General features: G+C 60.5%; 5 protein-coding genes across 11 annotated transcripts; 2 read left to right on the plus strand and 3 right to left on the minus strand.

Annotated features, from left to right (window-relative positions):
- Positions 1-1554: 1554 nt before the first annotated feature.
- On the minus strand, positions 1555-2788 carry ZNF593 (zinc finger protein 593). Its single transcript, XM_021534988.4, has 3 exons — positions 2563-2788; positions 2118-2180; positions 1555-2011 (listed from the first exon to the last, which is right to left on the minus strand). The coding sequence occupies exons 1-3, from the start codon at positions 2757-2759 to the stop codon at positions 1870-1872; spliced, it is 402 nt and encodes a 133-aa protein (XP_021390663.1). The 5' UTR covers positions 2760-2788; the 3' UTR covers positions 1555-1869.
- Positions 2789-3962: 1174 nt separating this feature from the next.
- On the plus strand, positions 3963-5277 carry C23H1orf232 (chromosome 23 C1orf232 homolog). 2 transcript variants are annotated; one of them, XM_077788508.2, is made up of 4 exons: positions 3963-4301; positions 4377-4463; positions 4544-4641; positions 4848-5277. In XM_077788508.2, exons 1-4 carry the CDS (start codon positions 4215-4217, stop codon positions 5104-5106), a joined length of 531 nt encoding a protein of 176 aa, XP_077644634.1. In that variant the 5' UTR covers positions 3963-4214; the 3' UTR covers positions 5107-5277. The 2 variants fall into 2 exon arrangements, with proteins under 2 accessions (XP_077644634.1, XP_085415672.1); XM_085559546.1 differs by having other exon boundaries at positions 4002-4463.
- A 98-nt stretch (positions 5278-5375) lies between these two features.
- On the minus strand, positions 5376-10448 carry FAM110D (family with sequence similarity 110 member D). Its single transcript, XM_021535011.3, has 2 exons — positions 7592-10448; positions 5376-6927 (listed from the first exon to the last, which is right to left on the minus strand). The coding sequence occupies exon 2, from the start codon at positions 6832-6834 to the stop codon at positions 5821-5823; it is 1014 nt and encodes a 337-aa protein (XP_021390686.1). The 5' UTR covers positions 6835-6927; positions 7592-10448; the 3' UTR covers positions 5376-5820.
- Positions 10449-10598: 150 nt separating this feature from the next.
- PDIK1L (PDLIM1 interacting kinase 1 like) lies at positions 10599-18307 on the minus strand. 3 transcript variants are annotated; one of them, XM_021534953.4, is made up of 3 exons: positions 18245-18307; positions 16260-16561; positions 10599-13622 (listed from the first exon to the last, which is right to left on the minus strand). In XM_021534953.4, exons 2-3 carry the CDS (start codon positions 16542-16544, stop codon positions 12882-12884), a joined length of 1026 nt encoding a protein of 341 aa, XP_021390628.1. In that variant the 5' UTR covers positions 16545-16561; positions 18245-18307; the 3' UTR covers positions 10599-12881. The 3 variants fall into 3 exon arrangements, with proteins under 3 accessions (XP_021390628.1, XP_031362628.1, XP_021390626.1); XM_031506768.3 differs by having other exon boundaries at positions 16260-17618; XM_021534951.4 differs by having other exon boundaries at positions 16260-17621.
- A 3800-nt stretch (positions 18308-22107) lies between these two features.
- TRIM63 (tripartite motif containing 63) lies at positions 22108-25783 on the plus strand. 4 transcript variants are annotated; one of them, XM_021534989.4, is made up of 9 exons: positions 22108-22298; positions 22387-22553; positions 23617-23785; positions 24046-24141; positions 24615-24848; positions 24981-25003; positions 25144-25268; positions 25354-25431; positions 25541-25783. In XM_021534989.4, exons 1-9 carry the CDS (start codon positions 22140-22142, stop codon positions 25549-25551), a joined length of 1062 nt encoding a protein of 353 aa, XP_021390664.1. In that variant the 5' UTR covers positions 22108-22139; the 3' UTR covers positions 25552-25783. The 4 variants fall into 4 exon arrangements, with proteins under 4 accessions (XP_021390664.1, XP_031362621.1, XP_021390665.1 ...); XM_031506761.3 differs by having other exon boundaries at positions 25357-25431; XM_021534990.4 differs by having other exon boundaries at positions 23620-23785.
- Positions 25784-25793: the final 10 nt, after the last annotated feature.

The following is a 25793-nucleotide window of genomic DNA, read 5'->3' on the forward strand; positions in this document are numbered from 1 at the left end:
CAGCCACGATGCTGCCCATGGGGGCCCGCAAGTGCTGCACGGGGCATCCTAAACCCCTCCTGAGATGCCCAGAGGGGCACGAAGCTGCCCCCGTTGCCTTTACATCACCCAGTGTGATGGGGACATTCAGGGCATGGCCTCGGGCCCTTGTCCCCGTGGGGTTTGGGGTACTCCGTGCTCCCCTCTGCTCTCCGTGTCCCCACAGATGCAGCTGGCAGCGGGACGTGGGGCTGAGCCGGGGGGGCGGCTGCTGACCCCCCTGGCCCTGCTGCTGGCGGCCGCCGGGCTCTGCCTGTCCCTCTACAGCGCCCGGAGAATGGCCGACCCCGCCAAGGCCCCCCCGGAGCCGTGAGGAGCGGGCTGGGGGCCGTGGGGACGGTCCCCGGGGCGTGTTGGGGTGCCCCCCGCCAGCCACCCCCCGCCCGAGCGGAGCCGCGGCTGCGGCCACTCTCCGCAGCTGACCTGCGCCACACGCAGCCCTTCCCACCGCCCTGGGGATGGGGACCCGCCTGTCCCCGCCTGTCCCCGCCTGGGGCAGCCGGCGTGGAGAACGGAGAAGCCGCTTCCAGCTCCGGAGCTGCCGGCTAAACCCGGCCCGAGCCACGGGGGGACATCGGGATCCGGCCACCAGAGCAGAGGCTGGACGGACAGAGGGACGGCAGAGCCGGGAGCTGCATCCATCCCCATCCCCCGCGGCAGCAGAGGGGCCTGGGGAGCCCAGCTGGGGACCACAGAGCCCCCCGTCCCCACGGGAACGTGCTGTGGCCACGGCCCCGCAGGAAGGAGGCCAGCGCCGTTAGGTAACGGGCAGGGGGACGTGACCCTGGGCAGGCACATCCCGTGTGTGTCCCCGGCAGGCACATCCCGTGTCCAGGCACATCCCGTGTCCAGGCACATCCCGTGTCCCTGGCCGGTGCATCCCGCTGGGATGGCGGCTGCAGCCTTCCCAGCCCCCGCAGAGCTGCGGGCTCTCCCCCCTTCCCGGGCTCGGGGAGGACAAATCCGGGCAGGCAGCGTGGAAATAAACCCTTCCCTACCCAGCACAGCTGTGTCACTGCTCTGTCTGCCCTTCCCAGCACATTCCCAGGGCCCAGCTTGGCAGGAGGGATGAACTGGGACACGCACTCCGCAGGAATTCGGTGGCATTGTCACTCGGCGTCCCCTCAGGGGCACCAGCACCAGGCAGGGAGGCCCATCACCCCCAGCCCTGCAGGAGCACGAAATCACTTGCAGGAGTTGGCTTGGTGGGACAGGAGCCTCAAAGTGTCCTCACCAAGGGGACACCAGCAGTGCCCTTTCAAGGCCCAAAGCAGCTGCCTGCTGCAAACCCAAGTGCCCGGTGAAGAGACTGCTCAAACTCACATTCCCCACAAACAGCTGCCTGGGCACTCCCTGCCAGGAGGGCAGAGGGGCTTTTACCACCCTGCCAGGCAAGAGCTCCAGGATGAGGCTCCTGGCACGGACACCTCTGGGTAACGGGGAAAAGAACAACACTGAGGTGTCCCCTCCCACTCTGGGGGGACTGTCACCCTCAAACTCAATGCTGCCACACTGTCAGTTGACATATTTTAATGGGTGCATCACTGGAATGACCTCTGACCCAAGGACTGAGCAGAAACTGCTCCAAAAGCAGGCAGACAAGCGTGCAGTCCCACCAGCACTCGGAGAACAAGCAAAGAGTCCCTTTGTGGAGGAGAAGGACACTCAGGGACAGCACCAGGCTTCTCCTCGTCAGTGCCCTGGCCAGGGGGGCAGTGGGAGGAGCAGGGCAGATTTGGCTGGCAGTGCTGGGACACGTTTTTCTCACAAAGCTGAGGACAAAGATGTCCTTACAGAGCCACTCAGCCACTCAGTCCCCCGTCCCCGCGCTCAGCCGGACGTCTCCATCTCGGTGACCTCCTCGAGGGGCTGGGTCTGCACCTCCACCTTCTTCGGGGGGACGTAGGAGCCCATCCCAGCGGCTCGTTCAGCCTCCTCCTGCGTGTAGGGAGCCTCGCGCAGCTGCTTCAGCCTGGGGGCACACAGGGGGCGAAGCTTCCACCTGCGCCTCTGAGCAGAGCCTGCCCAAACTGCCCCTGCCTCACCCCGGGGAATTCGGGGTCTGTGCCTCCCCTTACCTCTTCTTGTGCACCTTGGATCTGAAGTGCTCCTTCATGCTGTTCAGGTCCACGAAGTAGCGCCTGGGGTAGGAAAAGATAGAGGGGTCAGGGGGACCCCGAGACTGAAGGGGGGCTGGGGAGGGTCCTGCCGAGGGGTCAGGGTCCCACCACACCCCTGCACGGGCCTGGGGTCACCCTGAGACCAGGACAAGATACTGCCCCCAGGGTTCGAGCCCTCCGGCCAGGAGAAGGGACTACCCTGGGACCAGGGCAGCCCCTCCGAGGGGACCGGGACCCCCGGGACCTGAACAGCCCCTCCCAGGAACCTCAGGGACAACTCCCGCATCTCCCCTGGGAACCAGGGATCCCCCGGAGCAGGACAAGCCCATGCCAACGTTGAAGCCGTCCCCCCGAGCCCCCGGGATGTCCCCGGGATGTCCCCGGGATGCCCCGCCGCACGCACGCGCAGTGCAGGCAGTAGAACTGGGCGCAGCCCGGCAGGTCGGGGTCGATCTCCTGCCGCAGCAGCCGCGCGGCGTTCTCGGGCTTCAGGTCCGCGTGGATCTCGTCCAGGTCTCTCCGGCGCCGCTTCGTTTTCAGCTGCCGGGCGAGCGAGTGCGCCCGGTGCGCCCCGGTGCGCCGCCCGTTCCGCGGCGACATGGCGGCCGCACGCCTCGCCGGCCCGCACTGCGCAGGCGCGGGAGCTCCGGGCCACGCCCACACCGCGGCGCGCCCCGCCCACAGCCGGCGCGCGCGAGCCCACGGCCACGCCCACCCGCGTAGGCCACGCCCATGTCGGGCAGGCCACGCCCCCTCACCGGTGTCCCCGGTCCCGGCACGGTCCGGGATGGTCCCGGGATGGTCCCGGCACGGTCCCGGGATAATCCCGGGATGGTCCTGGCACGGTCACAGCACGGTCCGGGATGGTCCCGGGATGGTCCGGGATGGTCCCGGGATGGTCCCGGGATGGTCCTGGCACGGTCACAGCACGGTCCGGGATGGTCCCGGGATGGTTCGGGATGGTCCTGGATGGTGCCGGGATGGTCCTGGCACGGTCACAGCACGGTCCGGGATGGTCCCGGGATGGTCCGGGATGGTCCCGGGATGGTCCTGGCACGGTCACGGCACGGTCCGGGATGGTCCCGGGATGGTCCGGGATGGTCCCGGGATGGTCCCGGGATGGTCCTGGCACGGTCACAGCACGGTCCGGGATGGTCCCGGGATGGTTCGGGATGGTCCTGGATGGTGCCGGGATGGTCCTGGCACGGTCACAGCACGGTCCGGGATGGTCCCGGGATGGTCCCGGGATGGTCCTGGCACGGCCACAGCACGGTCCGGGATGGTCCCGGGATGGTCCGGGATGGTCCGGGATGGTCCCGGGATGGTCCTGGCACGGTCACAGCACGGTCCGGGATGGTCCCGGGATGGTCCGGGATGGTCCCGGGATGGTCCTGGCACGGTCACGGCACGGTCCAGGATGGTCCCGGCACGGTCCGGGATGGTGCCGGGATGGTCCCGGCACGGTCCCGGCACGGTCCCGGCACGGTCCGGGATGGTCCCTGCACGGTCCCGGCACGGTCCCGGCACGGTCTCGAGATGGTTCCGGGATGATCCCGTCACGGTCCCGGCACGGTCCCCGCGCCCCCGCGGACCCCCAGTCCCCGGTGCCACCGTCCCCGCGTTCCCCCCGTGCTCCCCCGTGTCCCCCGCGCTGCCCCGGTCACCGCTGGCAGGAGCGGGGCAGGGCTCAGCGCGTCCCGCCGTGTCCCGGCGTGATCGCGTTTCGTCCGTGATCAATTATAGATGGGGACAGGCGGCGGGGGGAGCGCGGAGCTCCAGCGCCCGCTCTGCCCCGGGGGGGCTGTCCCAGCCCTGGGGGTCCCAAGCGGGCGAGGGGCACCGGGGGGCTGCGGCGGGGGTCCCGGGATGGGTTCTGGGGGTGACCGGAGGAGCCGCCCCCGCGCTGCCCCCGGCTCAGCCCGGGCTCAGATTCCTTTTGTGCGGTGCGAGCGGCCGCTGAAACTTTAATGAAGCCACCGGATCGCCGGGCCGCCCGCTCGGCTCGCCCCGCTGGCCGCGGCTGCCGCCGGCTCCGGCCCCGCCGAGCCCCTCGCCATGGCGCAGGGCTTCTGGCGGCTCTACAAGGCCAAGGTGCTGCAGAGCCTGGGGGGGCCGCGCCCGGACGGGACCCTGCAGGACGAGGTAGGCTGGGGGTGCCCAGACCCGCCTGGCCGAGCTCGCCGCCCGCAGCCTTCCCTCACCGGGGCTTCCTTGCAGGGAGACCCCCCCGAGCTGATGGAGACGGCCGAGCCCCCCGCGCTGCTGGAGGAGGGAGCCAGCCCCGTGTCCCAGCTGGCCCGGAAGGTGAGGAGGGGGCTGCGGGCAGCGGGGCCGGGGGACACCGGCGGCCGGAGCTCCCCGGTGACCCCGGCGCTCCCCCGCAGGTGCAGGGGGTCGGTGCCCGCGGCTGGCGGACGCTTTCGTCCCTCTTCAGCCGCGAGGACGAGCACCAGCTGCTCAGCCCGGAGCCCTGCCCAGACCAGTAAGTTACAGATCGCTGGTGGGGGGCCCCAGGGCCCGGGTCCGACCCCCGGGACCTGCCGAGCCCCCACATCCCCCACCCCATCCCCTGCTCCCCTCCCCGCCTGCACCCGCGGGGCTGCGCGGGGCAGAGCCGGCGGGAGGGGGGCACGGTGGGCTTGGGGAGAGGTCCCTGCACCGGCACTTCCATCCCCTCTCTCTGCCCAGCCCTCTGGCCACCGAGCCGTCCGAGGTGCCCCACACCGAGAAGGCGCCGGGGTTTTGGGATCTCTTCGCTGCCAAGTGGCAGCAGGCGTCGGGGCCGGACAAGGGGGCGCCGCCCCCGGAGCCGGACGAGAGCCCGGGGGAGCCGCCGGGTGACGACGGCAGCGACCTGCGGGAGCCAGAGGAAGGGGCCTTCCACTGGGGCTTCCTGGCTGGCAAACTGGCCGAAATCCGGAATAAAAACGCCCCCAAGGGCAACTAGAGGAGGATGCACCGGCCGGACTCGCCATTGCTCCCATCGCCCCGCCCGTGCCCGAGGGCTCTGCCCTGGGTTTGGGTGTCACCGCTGCGCTGAGGACCCCGAAGATTCCGCTTTTCCCTGAGCTCTGCCTTCCCCTGAGCTCTGCTGCTTTCCTTGCCCTCGCCCCCGCAACAGCCCCGCGGCCCCTGAAGCAGCACAACCCCAAGGGTGGGGAGGGGGAGCCGCCCCCCAGCCCTGGGGCACTCCCTCACAACCACACACACAGCCAGGCCAGGAAAAAAACCCTAAACAGATTTATTGAGGGCAGCTCTGGCCGCAGCAGCTCCTGTTCTGGGGAGGAGGGGGCTGTAGGGTGGGCATTGCCCACGACAGTGGGGCTCGGGCTCTGCTCACCCCCAGCCTGCAGCTGGAGCAGGACTTGGGTGGTCAGCGGGGCTGTGGGCCCATCCCACCCTCCTGGGGACAGGGAGAAGATGGGGGACAGCAGCCTGCCAGCCCTGAGGCCAGGGGGACTCACCCGGGGGTGGCCCTTCCTCACCTGCCCCTCAGGTGCCCCCAGCACACTCAGCCTGCGGACCTGGTGGCTCTCCCAGCCCGCAGCATCCCCACGGCACCGGGGCCGCGGGTGCCACCAGCCCACCGGCCCCATCCCGCGAGTGGCCCCGGGGCGGCTCCGGCCAGCGGGAGCCGCGCGGGCGTCCCGGTGCCCGGTGCTCAGACCGTGGACTCCTTGGCGGCCGCCCAGGCTCTCTGGCAGCCGTAGAGCCACTTGATGACGCGGGCGTTGCGCTCCACCACCGAGACGGCGGAGCCCGGCCGGGCCTCCGGCTCCTCCTCGCCCGGCCCCGCGTCCCCCCGGCTGCCCCCCGAGGCCCGCCCGGGCTCGGACTCGCAGGAGCCGGGCCGGGCCGAGCCGCTGTCCCAGCCCGCCGGCCCGAAGCGCTCCCGGCCCAGCAGCTCCACCAGCGCCCGGTCCAGCCCGCAGTAGTTGAAGAACCGCTCCTGCTCCGAGAGCGGCAGCGACGCGCGCAGAGCCAGCGGCTCCTTCCCGGCGGCACCGGGGGGCTGCTCCGCGGGCACCGAGGGGAAGATGCCACCGCTGTCACCGCCGCTGTCCCCTCCCGGTGTCCGCGCCTCCTCCTTCTCGGCAGGCGCCCACAGCATGGGGGTCTCGGGGCTCCGCGGGGCTCCCTCGCCCAGCGGCCCGGCGGGGGGCGAGCCGGGCGGTCTGAGGGGTCCCTGGAAGAGGCGCCGCACCAGCCCCGAGCCCTTGGTGTTCTCCTTGTCCCCGGCCAGGCAGTCCCGTTTCTGCCGGTAGATGATGAGCGAGTCCGGTCTCAGCAGGCGCCTGCTGCCGCTGCGGCGCGACACGGGGGACTGCGGGCCCGGCAGCTTGCGGGGCCCGTCCCGGCTGAGCTCCGCGGCCGGGCACAGCTCCCCGCACGCCTGCCGGGCCAGCAGCCGCCGGCCGTGCGGGGCCAGCCGGGGCGAGCCCCGCAGCGCCGGCTCCTGCCGCCTGCTGATCACCTGCTGCGACTTGACGTACTTGGCCTTGTCGGCCTCCAGGCGCTCCACGGCGCTGGCCCTGCGGCCCCCGCTGCCCCCCGGGCCCTGCGGGCACTCGGGGCCGCGGTTCAGCCAGGCCAGGGGCGAGCCGCGGCCGGGGGCCACGAGGCGCAGGTTGCTGGAGGCGCAGACGGCGAGAGCGGGGCTGCCCAAGGGCACCATGGCCCCGGAGCGGCGCTGCTGGTCCCCCTGCGCCCCTCGGAGCGGCCGGGCTGGGGAGGCTCCTGAAGCTTCGCTCGGCCCCTGGGTTCAGCCCTGGAGGAGAGAGGAGAGCCAGGGTCAGCCCCGAGGGTGCAGCGCTGAGGAGGAGGAGGAGGAGGATGGGGCCGAAGCAGAGCTGAGGGTCCCCTCAGTGCCGCACGGACAGCGAGTCCTGGCAGCCCGGGCAGGAACAGCCCCGGGGCAGGAAGGGAGAAGCGCCGAGCATCCGCCGGCTTCGCCCGCATCCCAGGAGCGGCTTCCAACAGGAAAAAATAGCGGAGCCGGCCGCCGCCTCGGCTTCCCGAGCGGCAGAACAAAGCCGAGCTCAGGGGGGCTGGCGAGCTGCCCCGAGTGCTCGGGGGTCCCCGAGCCGTGCCCCACACAGCCAGGCCGGGCTGGGAGGGAAGAGTCTCCCTTTCTCTGTGTGCGGAGGGCACGGAGCCGGCTCTGGGTGACAGCAGGGACACGGGGCCGGGCACAGCTCGCGGGAGCAAACAGCCCAGGAAGCCTCTGCCACGCAGCTCCACACGCAGCCCACGCACTCCACACCGCACCCACCCCGGAGTACACGCGGGGAAACTGAGGCACGCGTTTCTGGCCCTGTGCGCCCGGGCTGGGACCTCCCGTGCCGCGGTGCCCTCACCCTCCCCAGCCCAGCCCCGCGACCAGGACCTGTGCCAGGACCTGTGCCAGGCAGGTGGGGGATGCTCTCGCTCACCTGAGCCCACGCAGGGATGCAGGGACGGGATGCAGGAACGGGATGCAGGGATGGGATGCAGGGATGGGATGCAGGGACGGGATGCAGGGACGGGATGCAGGGACGGGATGCAGGGACGGGATGCAGGGATGGGATGCAGGGATGGGATGCTCCAGTCAGTCTCACGCAGCTCCTGCCCCTCTGGCTGCCGCGGCAAACTGAGCCCAGAGCCGGGAGCAGCCTCATATAGAGGATGAGGAAGAGGAAGAGCCACCCATTAACCCCTGCCAGCCCAGCCCCGCGGCAAGAGCCCCCCCGTGACCTCCCCTCGCAGCCCTGCCCCGGCCCTGGCCAGCATTAGCCCAGCTCCTCTCCTCCCTCCGCGTCCTTACGGGAACCCCGGCGGCCTTTCGGGATCTGCCGCAGGGATTTTTCCTCCGAGCCTCTGTCCCCTGCACAGGGCGGGACAGGAATGGGGCAGGGAAACCGTGTCCACTCCAGCAGCTTCTCCTTTACGCCCACCGCAGGGTGTGGGGACAGCTCAGGAGCCCACCACAATCCCCCCAAGGCAGGCAGGAAGGAGGAAAAGTCCTTCTGGCACCTTCTCCGGTGGCGGTGAAAGGGTCAAAGCCGCCGGTTCCTGCCTCTTCCCCCGGGGAAGGGCTGTAAATCGCAGGAAGCCACAATGGGCTGGAGCTGGCCCAGGGGTTATTTTTACCGCTGCCCTCTTCCCTTCCCCGGGGCCGAGCGCTCCCACTGGGACAATCCCGGCCCCTCCATCCCCAGCTCCGGCCCGGGGGGCTGCGAACGTGGCACTGGAGCAGAGGGGGAAGGAGGGAAGGAGCTGCTGCCCCCCCGGCTGGGCTCGCAGACCCTCGGAGGGGCCAGAGAAAGCCCCCGGAGCCCCCAGGGAGCCCCCAGCCCCTCTGCAGCCGTCTGCATGGAGAGCTGGGGCACGGCCAGGCTGATCGCAGGGACCGAGGGGGCTCCAGTGGGGACAGAGCCCCGGGATGAGGGGGGACCTGTCCCCAAGCACTGTCCCCACCCCAGTTCCTTCCTGAGGAGCTGCTCCGCAGCAGTGCCGGGAACGGGCCTGGGGCTGTGCCCGGCACCTTCCCGGCCATGGCAGCGGGGCAGGAAGGGGCTGGGGCCACACTCCTGTGCTGACGAAAATGGGGGCTAAAATGGAACCTGGGCAGGGTGACAGGAGCCAGGTCCCGTCTGAGCCCTGCAGGCCCTGGAAAAACTCCCAGTGGCAGCAAGGAAGGGACAGACCACCTCTCTAACAAACGTGGAGAGGAGCAGAGCAGGCTACACCCGGCTCGGCGCGCAGGATGAGGCTGCACTGGAGCAAATCTGGTGAGGACAGGGAACGGGGTCAGGACAAGTGATGGAGAAAGCCTCGGCAGCTCTGGGATCTGCCCCTGGAAAGGCAAATGCCACCACCCCGAGAGCTGGGGAGGAGCCAGAGAGGCTCGGGCTTCCCTCGGGAGAGGCCAGGGGTGGAAAGCTTGTTCGACGAGTTTAGGAATCTCCAGGGTTCAAACGGGCACGAATGAATCTGAAGGCAGCACCTAATCCGAGGCAGGCACCCGCGTGTCGGCGCAGGTCGGAACTGGAGCACTCCCGGGGATGTTCCAGCCCCAAAAGGCTCCAAAGCCAGGGCAGGCGAGGGCTGGGCAGCACGGGGACAGCCAGCAGGGACAGGGACCGAGCCCAGGGTCAGCGTGGAGGCCTGAACCCACCACTGCTGCAAAGGTTCTCAGGTTTGTGGGTCGCACCTGGCTCCATCCCAAACCTGAGCGTAAAGGAGCCTCTGGAACAAAACAAGAACAGCCCAGGCTGGGCTCCTCTTCCAGCAGTGGTCACTTGACACCTCCCTGCTCCTAAAAATGGGGCTTCACCTTGCCCCAAACCCTTCCAGAGCTCCCGAGCAGCAGCTCGGGCTGGTATTCCCACCCGCCCGTGTCCCTCGGGGGCTCCGGGTGGTTTGTGGCATCCCAGGCACATCCCCCTGCCCTTGCTGGGCTGCAGCACAGAACTGCACCTGGCAGGGAGGAGAACCTTCCCCAGCAGCCCTGGCAGCAGCACCCGCCCAAGTTGGTGTTTAAATGCCCAGGCTGCTGCTCCCGGGCCAGTCCCTCCGTCCCAGCCACGGGGAGCGATGGGGACAGGGAAAGCCCCACAAACTCTGGGCTGGTCGTGTCCCCACAGCCCAAAGGAGGGGAGCAGCTCCTTCCCTGCCCATCCCAGCGCTGGGATGGGCCCGGGGCTCTCCCTCCCTCACACAGCCCCAGGGAAGCTCTGCTTGAAGCAAAACAAACCAAAATCACCAAGAGGGCGAGTTCCCAGCCCTGCGAACGCGGCTGGGCAGGCTGGAGCAGGAACCTCTGAGATTGGCTTCTCCCAGCCCAGATGGGCTCTAATTAAATCTCATTTCTGCACCAGGGCATTTCCCTGCACATTTCCCCGCCCTCCCTAAGGGCTAAATATATTTGAAGTACAGTATATATATATTATATATATATGTGTGTGTATGTATATGTATATATATCAGGTTTACTTCTCTTCATTTTGTGGGGAAGGAATTCAGCTCGTGTCTGTATTTAAAATCACCACTCTTAGAACTAATCCAAAAGTGGGATTTTCTCCTTTCCTAAAGGTCTTTATCCCCCCTAAACCAATGAATCTAAATCCCAACTGCAAGGCTCCTGCCAGTGGGCACGTGCCCATTCCAGGTGGGAATCTGCCCTTCCACAGGTGCAGGCACAGGGGAGAGGGCTGGGCTGGGTTTGTTGTGTGGGTGTAGGAAATTCCAAGAGAAACTCAACTTACAGCACTTCCAGCCTGCAGATCCCTGTGTCCAGAGCGCTGCTAATTAAAACATGCAAATGAGGGCCACACTTTCCTGTCATGGATAAGTAATGATGTTTCCTCACCTTCACTCCCAAGGTTCCTCAGGGCATGCTGTCCCTGCAGGGCAGCACTGACTGAAAGCACTTCCCCATTAAAAAATCCTAAAACTTCATTCGAAATTCAAGGATTTTATTTCAAAAAACAGTCATGAACTTAATAAATTACACAATAATTTTCCTCATTATAAATTCTCCATAAAATATAGTTTACAGTTTTTAAAGAAAAACATGAAACAAAACAAATCTTTCCCAAGTGCTGAAAAGTGTCTTGACTTCGTGTCACGCTGGTGAACGACCCCGCAGCTGCTACAACAACTTGATTTATTTTCTCAAAACAAAGACCTCAGACAACAAAAACCAAAGAGAACACAGAGCTCGAGGACTACCAGTGTCACCCAACAGCGAGGATAAGCACCATGAGAGGGATTTCAGGTACCCCCAACCTATAAAGTGGCAATCAGTGCAAAGAAACACTTTGGGAGTCAAAAACCCCAAAACTTGCCAGTGCCAGTCCCTGATTTGTGATTTCCTCTGCAGTGGAGCCCTGCAGAGGGGAGCAGGTGATCAGACACCTCCGAGGGGAGCACTGTTATTCTGGCTGGCTGAGGGAGGGGGACGCTCACCCCAATAGTCTGAAAAAGCTCCCGAGTTTAACATGAATGATCAACCCCCTCCAGATTTTTCTCAGCCAATGGCCCTGCTGAGATGTGAGAACTGGGAGGCAGAGTTGGCACAAGCAAAGAGTGTTTGTCTGAGGATCACTCCCAAAAACGAGGAAGGAAATAACAAGAATGATAAACTAAGGCCAGCTGGGGACAGCCACCAGCTCACACAGCACCAGGTAAGAACCACCTGCGGCCTGTAAAGCCTCAGAAGCTGGGTGGAATCAGAATCCTTTGCTTTTGGAAAACCAAAAAGTAACATTTTGTTTACTTGCACTCAAAGAATAAACACTGAGTGCTCAGAACTGCTGTCCTAGCACTAAGAGGGAACAGTGTTCAAAAAAGCAAATTGTACAAGGAAATACTTACAGCCATTTCCAGGTAACATTTGGGTGGAGGGAAAAAAATTGAGTTTTGTAAAGACAACTAGCATTTCCTGCAGCTTTAAAGGCAATTTTAAGACTCTGTTTTTTTTTCCAAAAGGTCAGACTGGATGGGAGAGGTGAGTCCTGCACCCAGAAGAACAAAGTGTTGTGCTGGGACAACCAGCAGTGTCAGGTGGCCTCAGTGAAACCTGTCCCAGCCTCAATCTGCTCTGCGCAGCCAGAGCTGGGGAGAAGCAGCTTCCAGCTGCTCCAAACCCCCCTCCTCCCACCTGTGCTTGTAAATAAAGATCACTTCTTTAAAAAGAGAAAAATTCAAAATAAAAAACAAGCCCACCACCGGCTGCCACCTTTCCCACAGCTGTCACTGAGCTCCCAGCAGGTGTAACAGGGGACAGAGCCACCCCCGTCCCCTCATCCCCACTGGGTTTGGGGCAGTGCCAGGGAGGAAGGCCAGGACTGTGGGATTATTGGCTGGATTCAGCTCAGGAAAACTGTGCTGCCACCACGTTTTGAAGGATTTTAACAACATGCTGCTGGATTCCCTCATCCATGTTTCCATAAACTGAGGGCACAGAATTCTGCTGTGGTAAATCCTCAAGGTGCTATGGGATTATGGACACCAGGCCAGAGAGCGTGTGGAGAAAAGGCAGATTAATTGATGAATAAAAGCAAAATCAAAGGATCAATGACCCAGCCCCCCTGCCAGCACCTGACTGTACATTTTTAATTTGACTCCCTCAGTGATGAGCTCATTAAGCTCTAAGTGCCAAGATCAGCCATGTTAGCACTTTGAAAGCAGCTGATCCCCTTGCATTGCTTTTTTGTTTGTTTGTTTGTTTACAAAGTCAAGTCTTTGAAATTAGATAACAAAAATAAATAATAAAGTCATTCAGGCCAGGGGAAGGAGGAGTTTGTCTCACTCACCTCCTTCACCCAGGTTTCTAGCAGACCCCAATCATCCAGACCCACAGCAAATAATTTAAGTGCCACACACTCCCAGTCACTCATATACATAAATATATACACAGATTACATTACAAAGCCTCAAGATTTGCACTGCCAGCATGCAAATCTTTTTTTTTTTTCCTTTTTTTTTTTTTTCCATGAGAGTTCCTAATACTGACATAGGAAGCTGGAATGTGTGAGACACTCCACGGCAGAGTGCTGGAAATCAAGTAGTGTTGGCTCTTGCGACATCCCCCTGCCAGCGCACCCCAAGGAACAGCTCCGGGATTTCACAGCGCGGCCAACTCGGCGTTCCTGCCGGGAAGCTCCAGCCGGGAATCTCCAGGAAGGTGCGAAGTTCCCCCTGCAGGCGAGCCGGGGCTCTGCCCGCCGGGCTCGCCCCTCACGTATCCCAGCTGCTGTCCTTGAAGGCGATGTTGACCAGCCTCAGCTCCAGCTCGAAGGCGTCGGGCCGGTCCTGCGGGTTGGCCGCCAGCATCTCCTTGATCAGCTGCTTCATGCGGGCGTTCATGGACTTCTTCTTGACGGGGATCAGCAGCTCCATCTTGGGGTTCTCCAGCAGCGCCTCACCCACGGGCACGATGGCCGTGCCCTGCTTGACGTAGCTGCCCAGCAGCTCCTTCTTGGTCTCGGTGTCGACGAAGGTGATCCTCTCCAGCATGGCCCAGATGATGATGCCCAGGGCGAAGATGTCCGCCTTGGCCGTGTAGTGGCCCTCCCACACCTCGGGGGCCATGTAGAAGTCGGTGCCGCAGGCGGTGGACAGGAAGCACTTGTTGACGCTGACCGGCTCCTCGGGGTTGTGCCCCGAGGCCGAGCACACCTTGCTCAGCCCAAAATCCGCCACCTTCAGCGTGGGCTCGGGGTCGCCGGCGTGCGCGCGGCCCCGCGAGATGAGGATGTTGTCGGGCTTGAGGTCGCGGTGGATGATCTGGTTCTTGTGCAGGAAGGCCAGGGCGCTGCTGAGCTGCAGCATGAAGCTGGTGTTGGTCCTGCGGCTGGGCTTGCGCGACAGCAGGTACTCGTTCATGTCTCCCCCGTCGCAGAAATCCATCACAAACCACAGGTAATAAGCACTTTTGGGGTCAAAGGCTATTTCTCCTTTTAATGAGGTTTCTACGAGCTGCAACGAGGGAAAGAGACGTCGTAACGACCCCACGGCCGCGAGAAGGGAAGGATGTGATGGAAAAATGCAAGACATCGGGATCTTCACGGACAGGGGAAGTTTGGGTTAGTTACACAGAAGGAATTCTTCCCTGTGGGGCTGGCCAGGGCCGGGCACAGGCTGCCCAGAGAAGCTGGGCCTGCCCCTGGATCCCTGGAAGTGTCCAAGGCCAGGCTGGAGCAGCCTGGGAGAGTGGAAGGTGTCCCTGCCCAGGGAAATGAGATGGGGTCTAAGATCCCTTCCAACCCAGACCACTCTAGCACTGTTTGACCCTCCTCTCAACAATCCAGAGAGCAAGGTATGCAACGGGGCAACGAAAACATTATGCAAATGTTTTTTATGTAAAAGAGAAAAAAAAAAAAAATCACAATATATTTGCCAGCCTCCTTATCTTCAGTCGTGTGGAGCGTATCAAGCTCAGGCTCCTGCCCAGAAGCAGAGCTCGACCCTGATAACAGTTTTTAAAGATACCCAGTGGCCATTGCCCTCCCATCTGTCCCAGCTGGACAGTGTCCCACCCTGACAAAGCCTGTCCCACCCACTTTGCCAACAGCTTTTTGGGATAAACAAAGTCTCACAAGGAACTGCACACAGCTGTATTTATCCTGGAGAGACTTTTAAAGCCTGGTCTCCATTCCTGACACATCCATGAATTCCAGCAAGTTAACACAGGATCCCTGAACTCAGGAGAGCTCTGATCTGCAGGCACAGCTGAGCACGGAACACCCTTCCCACCATCCTTATCCACATTTTCAGGAACACAAGTTGAACAGCCAGTTCTTACAGCTGCTCCACACAGAAAGCAAAGTAAAACCTGCAATCACTTCCACTAATCCTGTTTACATAACTGCATTTGCCTCTTCAGCTCCTCTGAGGTGGCTCGGGGAGGAAAGTCCTGCAATTATTTCTGTTAGTAAACCAATGGACACTAAATCAAACTGGCTTTCAAAAATGAAGGGGTGTGTTAATATCTAGAGAGGCATTTTGAAATGCTTTTAATAAGTGACCTTTTCAAGAGAAAAAATGGTAATAATTTACAGCTATCTTCTTTAAACAGTAAATCTATTCTCGAGCTAAAAAAATGCCTTATTTAGGTTTTGTAGTCAGGAACTGTGAGATTAAGCTATCTCAGGAGAGCAGGGAGTCTCCCCTGCCAAGAGGGCACCAACACAGAGTCACAGGAGCTGCACTTGCAGATGTTGTGAGAGGCAAGACAACAAAATCCACCTGCCACATCTGTGACAGTGGCCAAGCACCAGCAGACAAGGCTGACCCAGGACTCCAACTCTACAGATTTGGTTCAGCTGGCAGTGAGAATCTGCCCAGAGCCCTTCAGGAGAGGGTGAGAGCCCTTCCCCAGCCTCCTCACACTCAGCTCTGCATCACCACCTGGGAGAGGAGAGGAGAGGCTGAGCCAAGGGGCTCTGAGTGCCCTGGGCTCAGCCCAGGCTGCTCCAAAGCGACTCTGGCAGTCAGCTCAGCTCTGCCCTTTGCTCCTCTCCCTGGAGCAGCAGAACAACCCGTGCTATTTGCACCTGGCAGGGGCCAGCTCCCTGTGCCAGCTGCTGCCCAGCACCACCATCCCAGCCGGAGCTGGGGTCAGCTGGAAGCTCTTCCCCACCTTGCAGCTCCACCCTGGCCTTTCCAAGCTCCTCCCTGCACATCTGCCCTCCAGCTGGAAGCAGCTCCACTAACACCAGGAAGGTAAAGCTCTGACTTCTGCCCCATGAGCTGGCCAGTGTTATTTTGGCCAAATCCTTCCCTGAGAACAAGTCAGGAACAGCTCCCAAGGCACGGGGAGCTGGCAAAGCCAAGGATCTGTTCTCAGCCAGCATCTGCAGGGCTGCTCACCCCAAAGGGTGCCAGCAGCAGGGTGGCAGTGAAAACTGAAATAAAACAGCTGACTAGGGACAACACAGCAAACACCGAGCAGCCTGCTGGCTTTTTAAACCAGAAACACTCATTTCTGCCCGGGGCTGGTCTATACTTAGGGCTGCTTCTTGACAAGGGAATTAATTACATTGTCTTTCATTGTCTTTCCAGAGCTACTCATTCTTCAAACATACACATCTTCAAACTTAAAGGACGCTTTCACAGTGATATGTATTCCCTAATTTGTACTCTTTGAAGAGATTAATAGTTATTTATTAAAAAATAAAACCAGCTCATTATGTGCTACCAATCTGAAAGAATTTTAAGTGCTGGCTTCCTATAAATGAAGACACTGATTTCCTCTTCCAAGGACACTCGGGATGGAATACCTCCAAGCTCTGTCCCAGGACAGGAGTGTTCTTTAACCTGCAACTGCCAAGAACTCCACAGCCTACACCTCCCCATGGGCTTCCTCAAATTATCAGAGCAGCTCTGCATTAAATACAAATCCTGGAGTCTTTCAGAGCAGCACAGCTTCAAACTCAAGATCCAGGCGATTGTCCTGGTTTTTTTTTTAAAGACCTCTATTAAATTCTGGGTGTCAGCGATGCAATAATGCCCTGGCCTAGCTGAGCACAGCTCCAAGCCCTGGGCTGCCCCACCTCCTTCCCCCCAGCTCAGCGTCACCGATTCCTTCCACCCCGTCCCCTCGGCCTCGTGTACCTGTAAATACAGGGAGGAGCTGGAGCCATGGGACATCTTCTGCACCATGCCATCTTTCTGCAAGATGCACTCCTCCAGGTGAATGACGTTGGGGTGCTGGCTCTTGATACTGCTAAGGGCCCAGAACTCGCGCAGAGCCAGTTCCACGTTCTCGGGAGCGTGGCACCGGATCTTTTTGACGGCCACGCGGGCACAGGTCCTCCTGACGACCGCTTCGTACACCACACCATAACTGCCACGACCAACCTCCCGAATTAGATCGTACTTAGGCTGGCTACTCACCATCTTCAGGAGCAAAGGTTCTGGGGAAGGGGGAGAAACCCACACAACTAAAACTCAGGCACAGGCAGCGCGCTGCGTTTCCCCTCCCTAGGGGCTGGCCTGCCCAGACCCCGCCGTTCACGGGGGTTTCAGCGCTAGAACATTCCAGAAGCTCCTCCATAAACCTGCACCTGCTGCCACGGACCAGGCGGAAGCGAAATTACATTTTTGGTTAGGGTTTCCCACGCGGCCCGGCGTGTTCAGGGGGGCAACAATTCAAAGCTAGCCCGGCAGGGTGCCGAGGCAGGGCCAGCGCTCCTGCTCCTCTCCCTCAGCGTCTTCCGAGAGCTGCTGCAGGAACAGCAGGAGGCTGGCATGCTCCCCAAGCAGCCCGGAGAGCAAGGAGGTCCCAGCTGGAGGCCCTGGTGGGCAGCAATGGCTTTTAGCAAACTGCTTTTGTGTGGAGGTGGCTGCGGGAGCAAACGTTTCTGTTATCATCCAGTTGTTTGACTCAAGGAGAGGAAGCTTCAGTCGCTCCCCGTTTATCTTTTTGAGGTGACTGATTTTTCGCCAAGCCTCCCCAGCACGAGGAATCTACATCTATGGAAGGTTAAAAAGGATAACTGATTGCAGGAGTTTGCACCCAACGTCTAGCTTTCACTTTTGCTCAACAGAGCAAGGACAAAAGTTAAGTTATTGCTCTGAAAGTAAAACAAGAGAGACACACACACACACAAAAAAAAAGAAGGGGAAAAAAAAAAAAAAGCCACCAAACCCTGCTGCAGATTTATGACCCTCCCTACACGCTGCCCTACAAGATTACAAACCAAACACCAGCACCACCTTCACGCAACCAAACCAAAATGGGACACTGACTAGAGACAGCAATAAATTAAAATAAAAAAATAAGAGCTTGACTAGCCAAGGATCACTGGTCAAACAGAATGAAACGCAAAACCAAAAGTAAATAAATAAATAAAATCACACTGATAGAGCAGAACTACAATAGCTCTAAGACAGCCAGTGATAAAGGTAATTCTCTTTATGTCAGGCAATAAGGACCACATGTTATTAGTAGGAAGATTTCAAGTATTTCCACTGCTTTAGGTAATTTTTTTTTTTAGAAAAAAAAGGAAAAAAAAGAAAAAGAGAGAGAAAAAAGGTATCATCAGTCTCAGGTAATGCTACAGAGATATTTTAACCTTTCAGCAAAGCTGTGCGAGGGACATTTGCAGCAAGGATTTGAACCAAGCTGTGCCGTGTGTGAGAACAGGGGTGCAGCTCCACATTAGGGCCGGGACTGAGATGCAATGGGCCAACAAGGGCAGGAGCTTTAATTTAATCTCAATTTCCCAGTGGCCAAACAGCCCCGGGGGAACGCGGCTGCCCCGGGGGCGGCCGGGCGGACACCGGGCCCGGGCAGCGAATAACGAATAATATAAACACTCGATTAGAGAATAACACAAACATAAAGGTACCGCAGGTGATATATATACACCCCTCCTGCTCGGCGCGGCCGCACCTGCGGCCCTGAAGGGAAAGCGCCGCCTCAGAGCGGGCGATGCTGCCGGCCCGCCGCTGTGGGCATGGCCCCACTCCCCCCGCCCGACCTGCAGCCGGATCCCACCCGCTACAAGCACCACCACAAAGGGAAAGGGGAGGCGGTGGGGCCGAGCCGAGCCGAGGCGAGCAGGGCCGAACCGGGCCGGGAGAAGCCGCGTTACCTCAGCGCCGCCGCCGCCGCCGCCCGGCCGCCATCTTAGGGCTGCGCTCCGCCCGCCGCCCTCAGCGCGGCCACGCCCCCGCGCGGCCACGCCCACACAGCGCCGCGCCCGCTCATTGGCCACGCCTCGCCGTGACCACGCCCATGTAATACCACGCCCGCTCATTGGCCACGCCCCGCCGTGACCACGCCCATGCAATACCACGCCCGCTCATTGGTCGCGCCCCACAGTGACCACGCCCACATAATGTCACGCCCATTCCTCGGCCACGCCCACTCCCCGGCCATGACGCGAGCGCCGTGGGCGCTTAATGAGATTAATTAATTAATTAATTAATCAATAAATCAATGACTTAAATTTCTGTTCTTTAATTAGGAATGAATTCCTGGCTGTGAAGGCGGGCAGGCCCTGGCACAGCGTGCCCACAGCAGCCTGGGACAGTGGGAGGTGTCCCCGCGGTGGCAATGAGATAAAGTAAAAATTTAACAAGAAAGAAATCTGTTTGGATTTAAGTAAAATGTGGTTTTTAGTCTAGTAACTACAGCACTAGCAAAACTACCTTAACTAAAAAAAAAAATACAAATTTCCACACTAAAAAGATAAGAGACAAGAAAAACTCCTCAAACCTTAAAACAAACAAAACAGAGTGACCCAAGAATTCTTTCTGACAAAAACTAAATACAAGTGTAACTAACTGTAAGTATAACGCAAAATCAATAAAATAAATATACATAAACCTATTATAAAATTCTATGCATATAGAAGTTAGTCAGAGTAATAAAAAAAGATCAGGAGTTCTCAGGGGTGCACATGTCCATTAAAGAACAATGAGTCCCCACATGCATCCACAACACTGTGAATAAACACACCGTTCCCCACAAATCTTTATTATAATTGTGGGGTTTTAATCTTTCTCCGCGTTTCAGCATTGGATGGGACTTAAGCTCCTTCCAAAACAAACAATTCTGGGACTCTACAATTTATTGCTTGGCGTCCAGAAAAAAATGAGTAAAGCGCCCCTGTGGCCCTTGGGCGTGCCCTGGCTTGGTGTGACAGTGGCACAAGAGCTGTCACCCCTCGCTGTTCCCTGTTCTGTGCCGTGGGTCCCTTTCCCCCTCAGGCTGCAGGGCTGGAAGTGCCCCCCATGCCCCGAGGCTGGGGGCGCAGGGCTCCCCCACCGTGGCAAAGCCACCACAGGGACATTTTGGGAGAAGCCAGGGCCACCGACTGCTCAGAGCCCTGCGAAGCCCCGGCAGAGGGAGATTCCTCCCTCAGTGGGCTCTCCGGGGTTAATTGGGAAGGATCCTGGGGGTGATTAGTGCCCGGCTCCTGCCTAAGCTGTCCCAAGCCAATTAGGGGCCAACGAGCCCCTTGTGGGTTCGGAAAGCTGCTTAGGGCATTACAGCCCCTCCGCTCCTGGGAATCCCCTTCAGCGAGTCCAGCAGCGATTCATGAACCAATGCCATCAGGGCAGGGTGCGACCCCCGCGCTGCCCTCCCGGGTGCCCACCAGCCCCGCCGTGCTGCCGGCGCCTCGCTGGCACAGCCCCGAGCGCCGCCCCGGGAACGATCCTGCCCCGTGTGCCCCGCGGCTCCCGGCGCGGCCACCCGCTCCACGCGTGAGCCGGGGCGGAGGGAGCCCAAAACACCCGCGTGGGGAGAGGAGGGGGTCCGTGCCCCCCGGCACCGTGTGCTGTGCACCGCGTGTGACACATCCAGGGAGCTGGGCACCCATTTATTCATGTACCTGGTCATCCATTTATACATGTACCTGGGCATCCATTTATCCATGTGCCTCTTCATCCATTTATCCATGTACCTGTGCATCCATTTATCCATGTACCTGTGCATCCATTTATTAATATACCTGTGCATCCATTTATCCATGTACCTGTGCATCCACTTATCCATGTACCTGTGCACCCATTTGTACATGTACCTGGTCATCCATTTATCCATGTACCTGGGTACCCATTTATCCATGTACCTGTGCATCCATTTATCCATGTACCTGGGTACCCATTTATCGATGTACCTGTGCACCCATTTATCCATGTACCTGTGCATCCATTTATACATGTACCTGTGCATGCATTTATCCATGTACCTGGGCATCCATTTATACATGTACCTGGTCACCCATTTATCCATGTACCTGTGCATCCATTTATACATGTACCTGGTCATCCATTTATACATGTACCTGGTCATCCATTTATACATGTACCTGTGCATCCATTTATCCATGTACCTGGGCATCCATTTATTAATATACCTGTGCATCCATTTATCCATGTACCTGTGCATCCACTTATCCATGTACCTGTGCATCCATTTATCCATGTACCTGTGCACCCATTTATCCATGTACCTGTGCATCCATTTATACATGTACCTGTGCATGCATTTATCCATGTACCTGGGCATCCATTTATCCATGTACCTGTGCATCCATTTATCCATGTACCTGTGCATCCATTTATACATGTACCTGTGCATCCATTTATCCATGTACCTGGGTACCCATTTATCCATGTACCTGTGCATCCATTTATTAATATACCTGTGCATCCATTTATCCATGTACCTGGTCACCCATTTATCCATGTACCTGGTCATCCATTTATCCATGTACCTGGTCATCCATTTATCCATGTACCTGGTCACCCATTTATCCATGTACCTGGGCATCCATTTATCCATGTACCTGGGCATCCATTTATCCATGTACCTGGGTACCCATTTATCGATGTACCTGTGCACCCATTTATCCATGTACCTGTGCATCCATTTATTAATATACCTGTGCATCCATTTATACATGTACCTGTGCATCCATTTATCCATGTACCTGGGCATCCACTTATCCATGTACCTGTGCATCCATTTATCCATGTACCTGTGCATCCCTGCTCACCTGTGTGCTCACAGACACCTGCACCCCATACCTGCGCACCCAGGTGTCCCCCCACACCCCGTACCCGTGCACCCAGGTGCCCCCTGCACCCCATACCTGTGCAGGTACCCCCTGTACCCCGTACCTGCGCACCCAGGTGTCCCCCCACACCCCGTACCTGTGCACCCAGGTGCCCCCCCACCCCGGTACCATCTCCTGCCCGCAGTTGCTGTGGGCACCGCCGCTGCCACCCCGTCCCCCCGTGGTGACCCCTGTGCCAGCCGCGCTGGCAGCTCTCCCCGCGGCCAGCGCTGGCCCCTGGCCAGCCCGGCGGGGATCGTGGCCGGGGCTGCTTCCAGCCTGGGCTGTGCTCACCCTCTGCCCCCCCAGCCGTTTCTGGGTCAGCGCTTGAACCCCAGCAGCGGAGCCAGCTGGGTCATGGCTGTGCCAGGGCCGTGCCAGGGCCGTGCCAGGGCAGCCTGAGCAGCTCCCTCTGGGTCTGGGCTCCCGGAGGAGCCCCCCAGCCCGTGCCTGGGGAGGGCACACCCCACTGCGTGTGCCAGCCATGGGGGCTGCGTCCCTCCAGCGCACGGGGGGAGGCGTTTGCCCCCCAGATTTGCTCCTGTTTTGGGTGGGGAAAGGGACAAACTGTACGAGCCAGCCCTGCTGCGGATTTCTGGAACCGTCGCAATGTCCTCATGACCGCGGGGCTGGCGCTTGCTGCTCCGGGGTCTCAGGACGCGCAGCCGCTTGTTTACCCCGCGGCTCCCGCTCGGGCACGTCCGCGGCACGGGTGGGCAGCGCCTCCTGGACAGCCTGTGCCCATCTTGTTTACCGGCCCTTGCGGTGGCTCAGCACCGTGTGACAGCTGCTGTCCCCTGTCCCGGGACACCCGACACCGAGCCGCGACCGGCAAACGCGTGACGAGGCGGCGGCTTATAAATAGCGGGGCGAGGGGCGCCGGCGGCGAGAGCGCCGGGAGCAGAGCCCTGAGGAGCCCATGGATTTCCAAGGCGGTATCCTGCAGGATGGCAGCCCCATGGAGAGCCTGGAGAAGCAGCTCATCTGCCCCATCTGCCTGGAGATGTTCAGCAAGCCCGTGGTGATCCTGCCCTGCCAGCACAACCTGTGCCGCAAGTGCGCCAACGACGTCTTCCAGGTGAGCGGGGCCCCCGCGCCCGGCCCGGGGGGCACCGGGGTGTTGTGGGGGTACTGATGGACCCCCCGGGTTCATCTTCCCCTCCCAGGCTGCCAACCCGTACTGGCAGAGCCGCGGCAGTCTGATTTCGGGGGGCCGGTTCCGGTGCCCCTCGTGCCGCCACGAGGTGCTGCTGGACCGCCACGGCGTCTACGGGCTGCAGAGGAACCTGCTGGTGGAGAACATCATCGACATCTACAAGCAGGAGTGCTCCAGGTGGGCAGCGCGGCCATGGGCTTACGGGGACGTGGGGACACGGGGATGCCCCAGCCGTGCCCCAGCAGCAGCGCTGAGACCCCCAGAGATCGCACCTGGGGTCTTCCTGCTCAGCCATCCCCGGTTCAGAGCTTTTCCTGACTCAAATCGCCATCAAAATCTCCCTCCCGTGACTCAAAACTTCCTCCTGCACCCAAAACTTCCTCCCCCAGCCCCATTCTCCCCTCTGCCCCAGCAGTTTGTGCCTCTGGCTGTCCCAGGGGGGTGGCAGGTCCCTGGGGGTGGTGCCAGCCGGGCACGTCCTCTGCCCCTCTTGCTGGAACATTGGCTGGCAGATAAGAGGTGTGGGGAAGGAATCCGGGCTCTGCTGCTGACAGCGGGCACCGGGGCTGATAAGGGGCAGAGGGACGGCTTGGGGGGGCCCAGTGGGTACAAGGATGAAGCTGGGGGGGACAGAGGGGTCACGGGCTCTCGAGGCAGAGCGGTGGCCCCAGCCAGGTTCCCTGAACCGCTGTAAATATTGTGTGAGAGCCATGGGGACGGGGACGATGGCACGTGGCAGGTGTCCGTGGCTGCTGGGGGGGCCGGGGGGCCAGGCCTGTCCCTGTTTCAGGCTGCTGGCTTGTCCCCACGTCCCTCCCTGCTGTGGATGGGAGGACTGAGCTGCAGCCCCCGTCTGGGACCCCCGGCGGTTTCTGGGTGTCCCCACCCCGGTCACACGATGGGTGACAATAAATCCGGGCAGCACAGGGCTAAAATTAGGCCCTGGTGCAGCTCCTCTGGCTCGCAGCCCCCCCGTCCCCGGTGCCACCCGCTGCCATGCCCAGCGCCACGGTGGCCTAAAGTGGGACCTGCTGGGGTTTGCAGAGGTTGGTGGCTCCCAGAGGAGCAGCTGTGGGGTTGTGCCAGGGTCTGGCGTCTCTCCGATTTCGGGGTGACAGGTGGATGTGTCACCACGGTGGGGGTGATGCTGCAGTGGGGACACCGGGGTGGCGGGGGCCATCAGCCTGGTGCGGGTGTCACCGCGACGGGGACGTCACCGCGGCCGTGCCAACCTCTCCAGCAGGCCGCTGAAGAAGGGGGAGCACCCCATGTGCAAGGAGCACGAGGACGAGCGGATCAACATCTACTGCGTCACCTGCGAGGTCCCCACCTGCTCCATGTGCAAAGTCTTCGGTGCCCACAAGGACTGCGAGGTGGCCCCTCTGCAAAGCGTCTTCCAGGGACAGAAGGTGCCCTGGGGGGGGACCCGGGGGGGCTGCGGGCCATCTGCTGAGCTGGGACAGTGACAAATAACTCCGGGACTGCCTCACGGGGTATTAATAGCCCCCGGGTGACTTCGCCCAGGAGACAGACTATATTTAGAGTGGCTGCTGAGGGATGAGGGGGAGCAGGGCTGGGGACGAGCAATGGCCAGCCCGTCCCCAGGCTGGGATGGGAGAAGTTCCTGCCTCCACAGGAGTTAGAACTCCTTCTCTCTGTCGCTCACCAGACTGAGCTGAACAACTGCATCTCCATGCTGGTGGCGGGGAACGACCGGATCCAGACCATCATCTCCCAGCTGGAGGACTCCTGCCAGAGCACCGAGGTGAGGAAAAGGGGAGAGGCGTCGCTGTCGAGGCAGGACGGGAATGAGAAGACTGATCAGAAGGCTGCTGAGAGTAAAACTCCGATTTATTCAAAATACCCCGCTCTTTTATACAGAGCTTCGCAAGGATCAAATCCATTGGTTCTGAAGTGAAAACAACTCACCTATTGGTGTACAGTGCTTGACGCACAGTGATAGAACTTACCTATAAACAATGTGAAAAACAAGAGAGATAAAGAATTATTTACATTCTTTCCCAGCTCTTTCCCAGGCTTTTGCCTGGCTAGAAACTCTCCGTTTCTTTCTTTGACTGAATCTGAGACCCACAGAAAGGAGCCCCCCAAAACCTGACAGTGAAACCTCAGCCGGGCATGGGCGGCAGTGGGGTGGAGCCCGTGGAGCAGGGAAGCCCTGGGGTGTTGCAGGCGCTGGGGGGACGCAGAGGTGGCATCCCTTGTCCCCTGTCCCCGCAGGAGAACAGCGAGGCAGCAAAGCGGGAGCTCTGCGCTCGCTTCGACGCGCTGGCAGCGCTGCTGCAGGAGAAGAAGGCGGAGCTGCTGCAGCGCATCTCCCAGGAGCAGGCGGACAAGACCGCCTTCATCCAGAGCCTCATCTGCCAGTACAAGGAGCAGCTGGAGAAGTCCAGCCGGCTGGTGGAGACCGCCATCCAGGCAGCCGAGGAGACCGGGGGGGCCGCCTTCCTCATGGTGAGACCCCCAAACCTGCCCCGTGGTGTCCCACTGCTGGGGACGACCTGGTGGTTGCTGCTGCTTCACTCACCTCCTCCTCCTCCTCCTTCTTCTCCTCCTTCTTCTCCTCCCCCTTCTCTCCCTCCACAGAACGCCAAGCAGCTGATAAAAACGTAAGTGCTCAAACTGGGGGAATCTCCACGCTCCAGCCCCCACGGGCAGGATTTGGGGAGTGGGCGCTGCCCTGCCCCGCTGCCCCACGGTCCCCGCGGGGGGACAGGGACACGCACACACCGCTGCTCTCCCTGCCCAGCATCGTGGAGGCCTCCAAGGGCGGGCGGCTGGACAAGATCGAGCAGGGCTATGAGAGCATGGACGCCTTCTCCGTCAGCCTGGAGCACCTCACCGAGGCCGTGCGCGCCCTGGACTTCGAGCCCGGTAATTCAGCCCCCAGTGCCCCTTTACCGACTCCCCCCCCGCTTTTCCTTGTGACTCCTGGTGACCTTTGGCTGCCCTTCTGCAGCAGAGGAAGATGAGGAATACTTTGATGGGGAGGAAGAAGAGGTGGAAGAGACCGCGGCGCCCGAGAGGACAGTGATGGGTAAGGGGCAGAGCACGGCTGAGCCCACCTCCCCAGGACCCTCCAGCACCCATGGGGGAGCTCTGGGGGCTTGGGCTCTCTTTGATCACCCCATCCTCTCCCTCGGCAGCTTCCCTGTAGCCACAACAACGTTGCCGGCGCGGGAGGAACGCCCCCGGGCGCAGGATGTCCGGCACGGATTTGGGACGGGGGGGACACACGGCAGGGACCGGCAGCGTGGCGAGCCGGCGCCTGCTCCAGCACAGGACACTTTTCTATACGGGTGCAAATAGGAGAATTCCGCACGTTTTATAATTCCCTTATTTTGTATATGATTGTCACGCATTTGAAAGTTGTGTATTTTGTAAAGAAAGCCGCTGCTT

Source organism: Lonchura striata, chromosome 23, assembly GCF_050655825.1.
Source record: "Lonchura striata isolate lonStrDom1 chromosome 23, ASM5065582v1, whole genome shotgun sequence".
In the NCBI taxonomy this organism is placed as follows: domain Eukaryota; kingdom Metazoa; phylum Chordata; class Aves; order Passeriformes; family Estrildidae; genus Lonchura; species Lonchura striata.

What these genes read in the sequence shown, in the direction of transcription:
- TRIM63 (XM_021534989.4), top strand. Translation starts at nt 22,140, where the DNA reads ATGGATTTCCAAGGCGGTATCCTGCAGGATGGCAGCCCCATGGAGAGC. An exon ending in GCGCCAACGACGTCTTCCAG is followed by an intron (nt 22,299 to 22,386) that starts GTGAGCGGGGCC and finishes TTCCCCTCCCAG; the next exon opens with GCTGCCAACCCGTACTGGCA. An exon ending in CGCCCTGGACTTCGAGCCCG is followed by an intron (nt 25,269 to 25,353) that starts GTAATTCAGCCC and finishes GCCCTTCTGCAG; the next exon opens with CAGAGGAAGATGAGGAATAC.
- FAM110D (XM_021535011.3), bottom strand. Translation starts at nt 6,834, where the DNA reads ATGGTGCCCTTGGGCAGCCCCGCTCTCGCCGTCTGCGCCTCCAGCAAC.
- ZNF593 (XM_021534988.4), bottom strand. Translation starts at nt 2,759, where the DNA reads ATGTCGCCGCGGAACGGGCGGCGCACCGGGGCGCACCGGGCGCACTCG. An exon ending in TTCTACTGCCTGCACTGCGC is followed by an intron (nt 2,181 to 2,562) that starts GTGCGTGCGGCG and finishes TTCCTACCCCAG; the next exon opens with GCGCTACTTCGTGGACCTGA. An exon ending in TCCAAGGTGCACAAGAAGAG is followed by an intron (nt 2,012 to 2,117) that starts GTAAGGGGAGGC and finishes GTGTGCCCCCAG; the next exon opens with GCTGAAGCAGCTGCGCGAGG.
- PDIK1L (XM_021534953.4), bottom strand. Translation starts at nt 16,544, where the DNA reads ATGGTGAGTAGCCAGCCTAAGTACGATCTAATTCGGGAGGTTGGTCGT. An exon ending in GCTCCTCCCTGTATTTACAG is followed by an intron (nt 13,623 to 16,259) that starts GTACACGAGGCC and finishes CCCTCGTTGCAG; the next exon opens with CTCGTAGAAACCTCATTAAA.
- C23H1orf232 (XM_085559546.1), top strand. Translation starts at nt 4,215, where the DNA reads ATGGCGCAGGGCTTCTGGCGGCTCTACAAGGCCAAGGTGCTGCAGAGC. An exon ending in TGTCCCAGCTGGCCCGGAAG is followed by an intron (nt 4,464 to 4,543) that starts GTGAGGAGGGGG and finishes GCTCCCCCGCAG; the next exon opens with GTGCAGGGGGTCGGTGCCCG. An exon ending in CCGGAGCCCTGCCCAGACCA is followed by an intron (nt 4,642 to 4,847) that starts GTAAGTTACAGA and finishes CTCTCTGCCCAG; the next exon opens with CCCTCTGGCCACCGAGCCGT.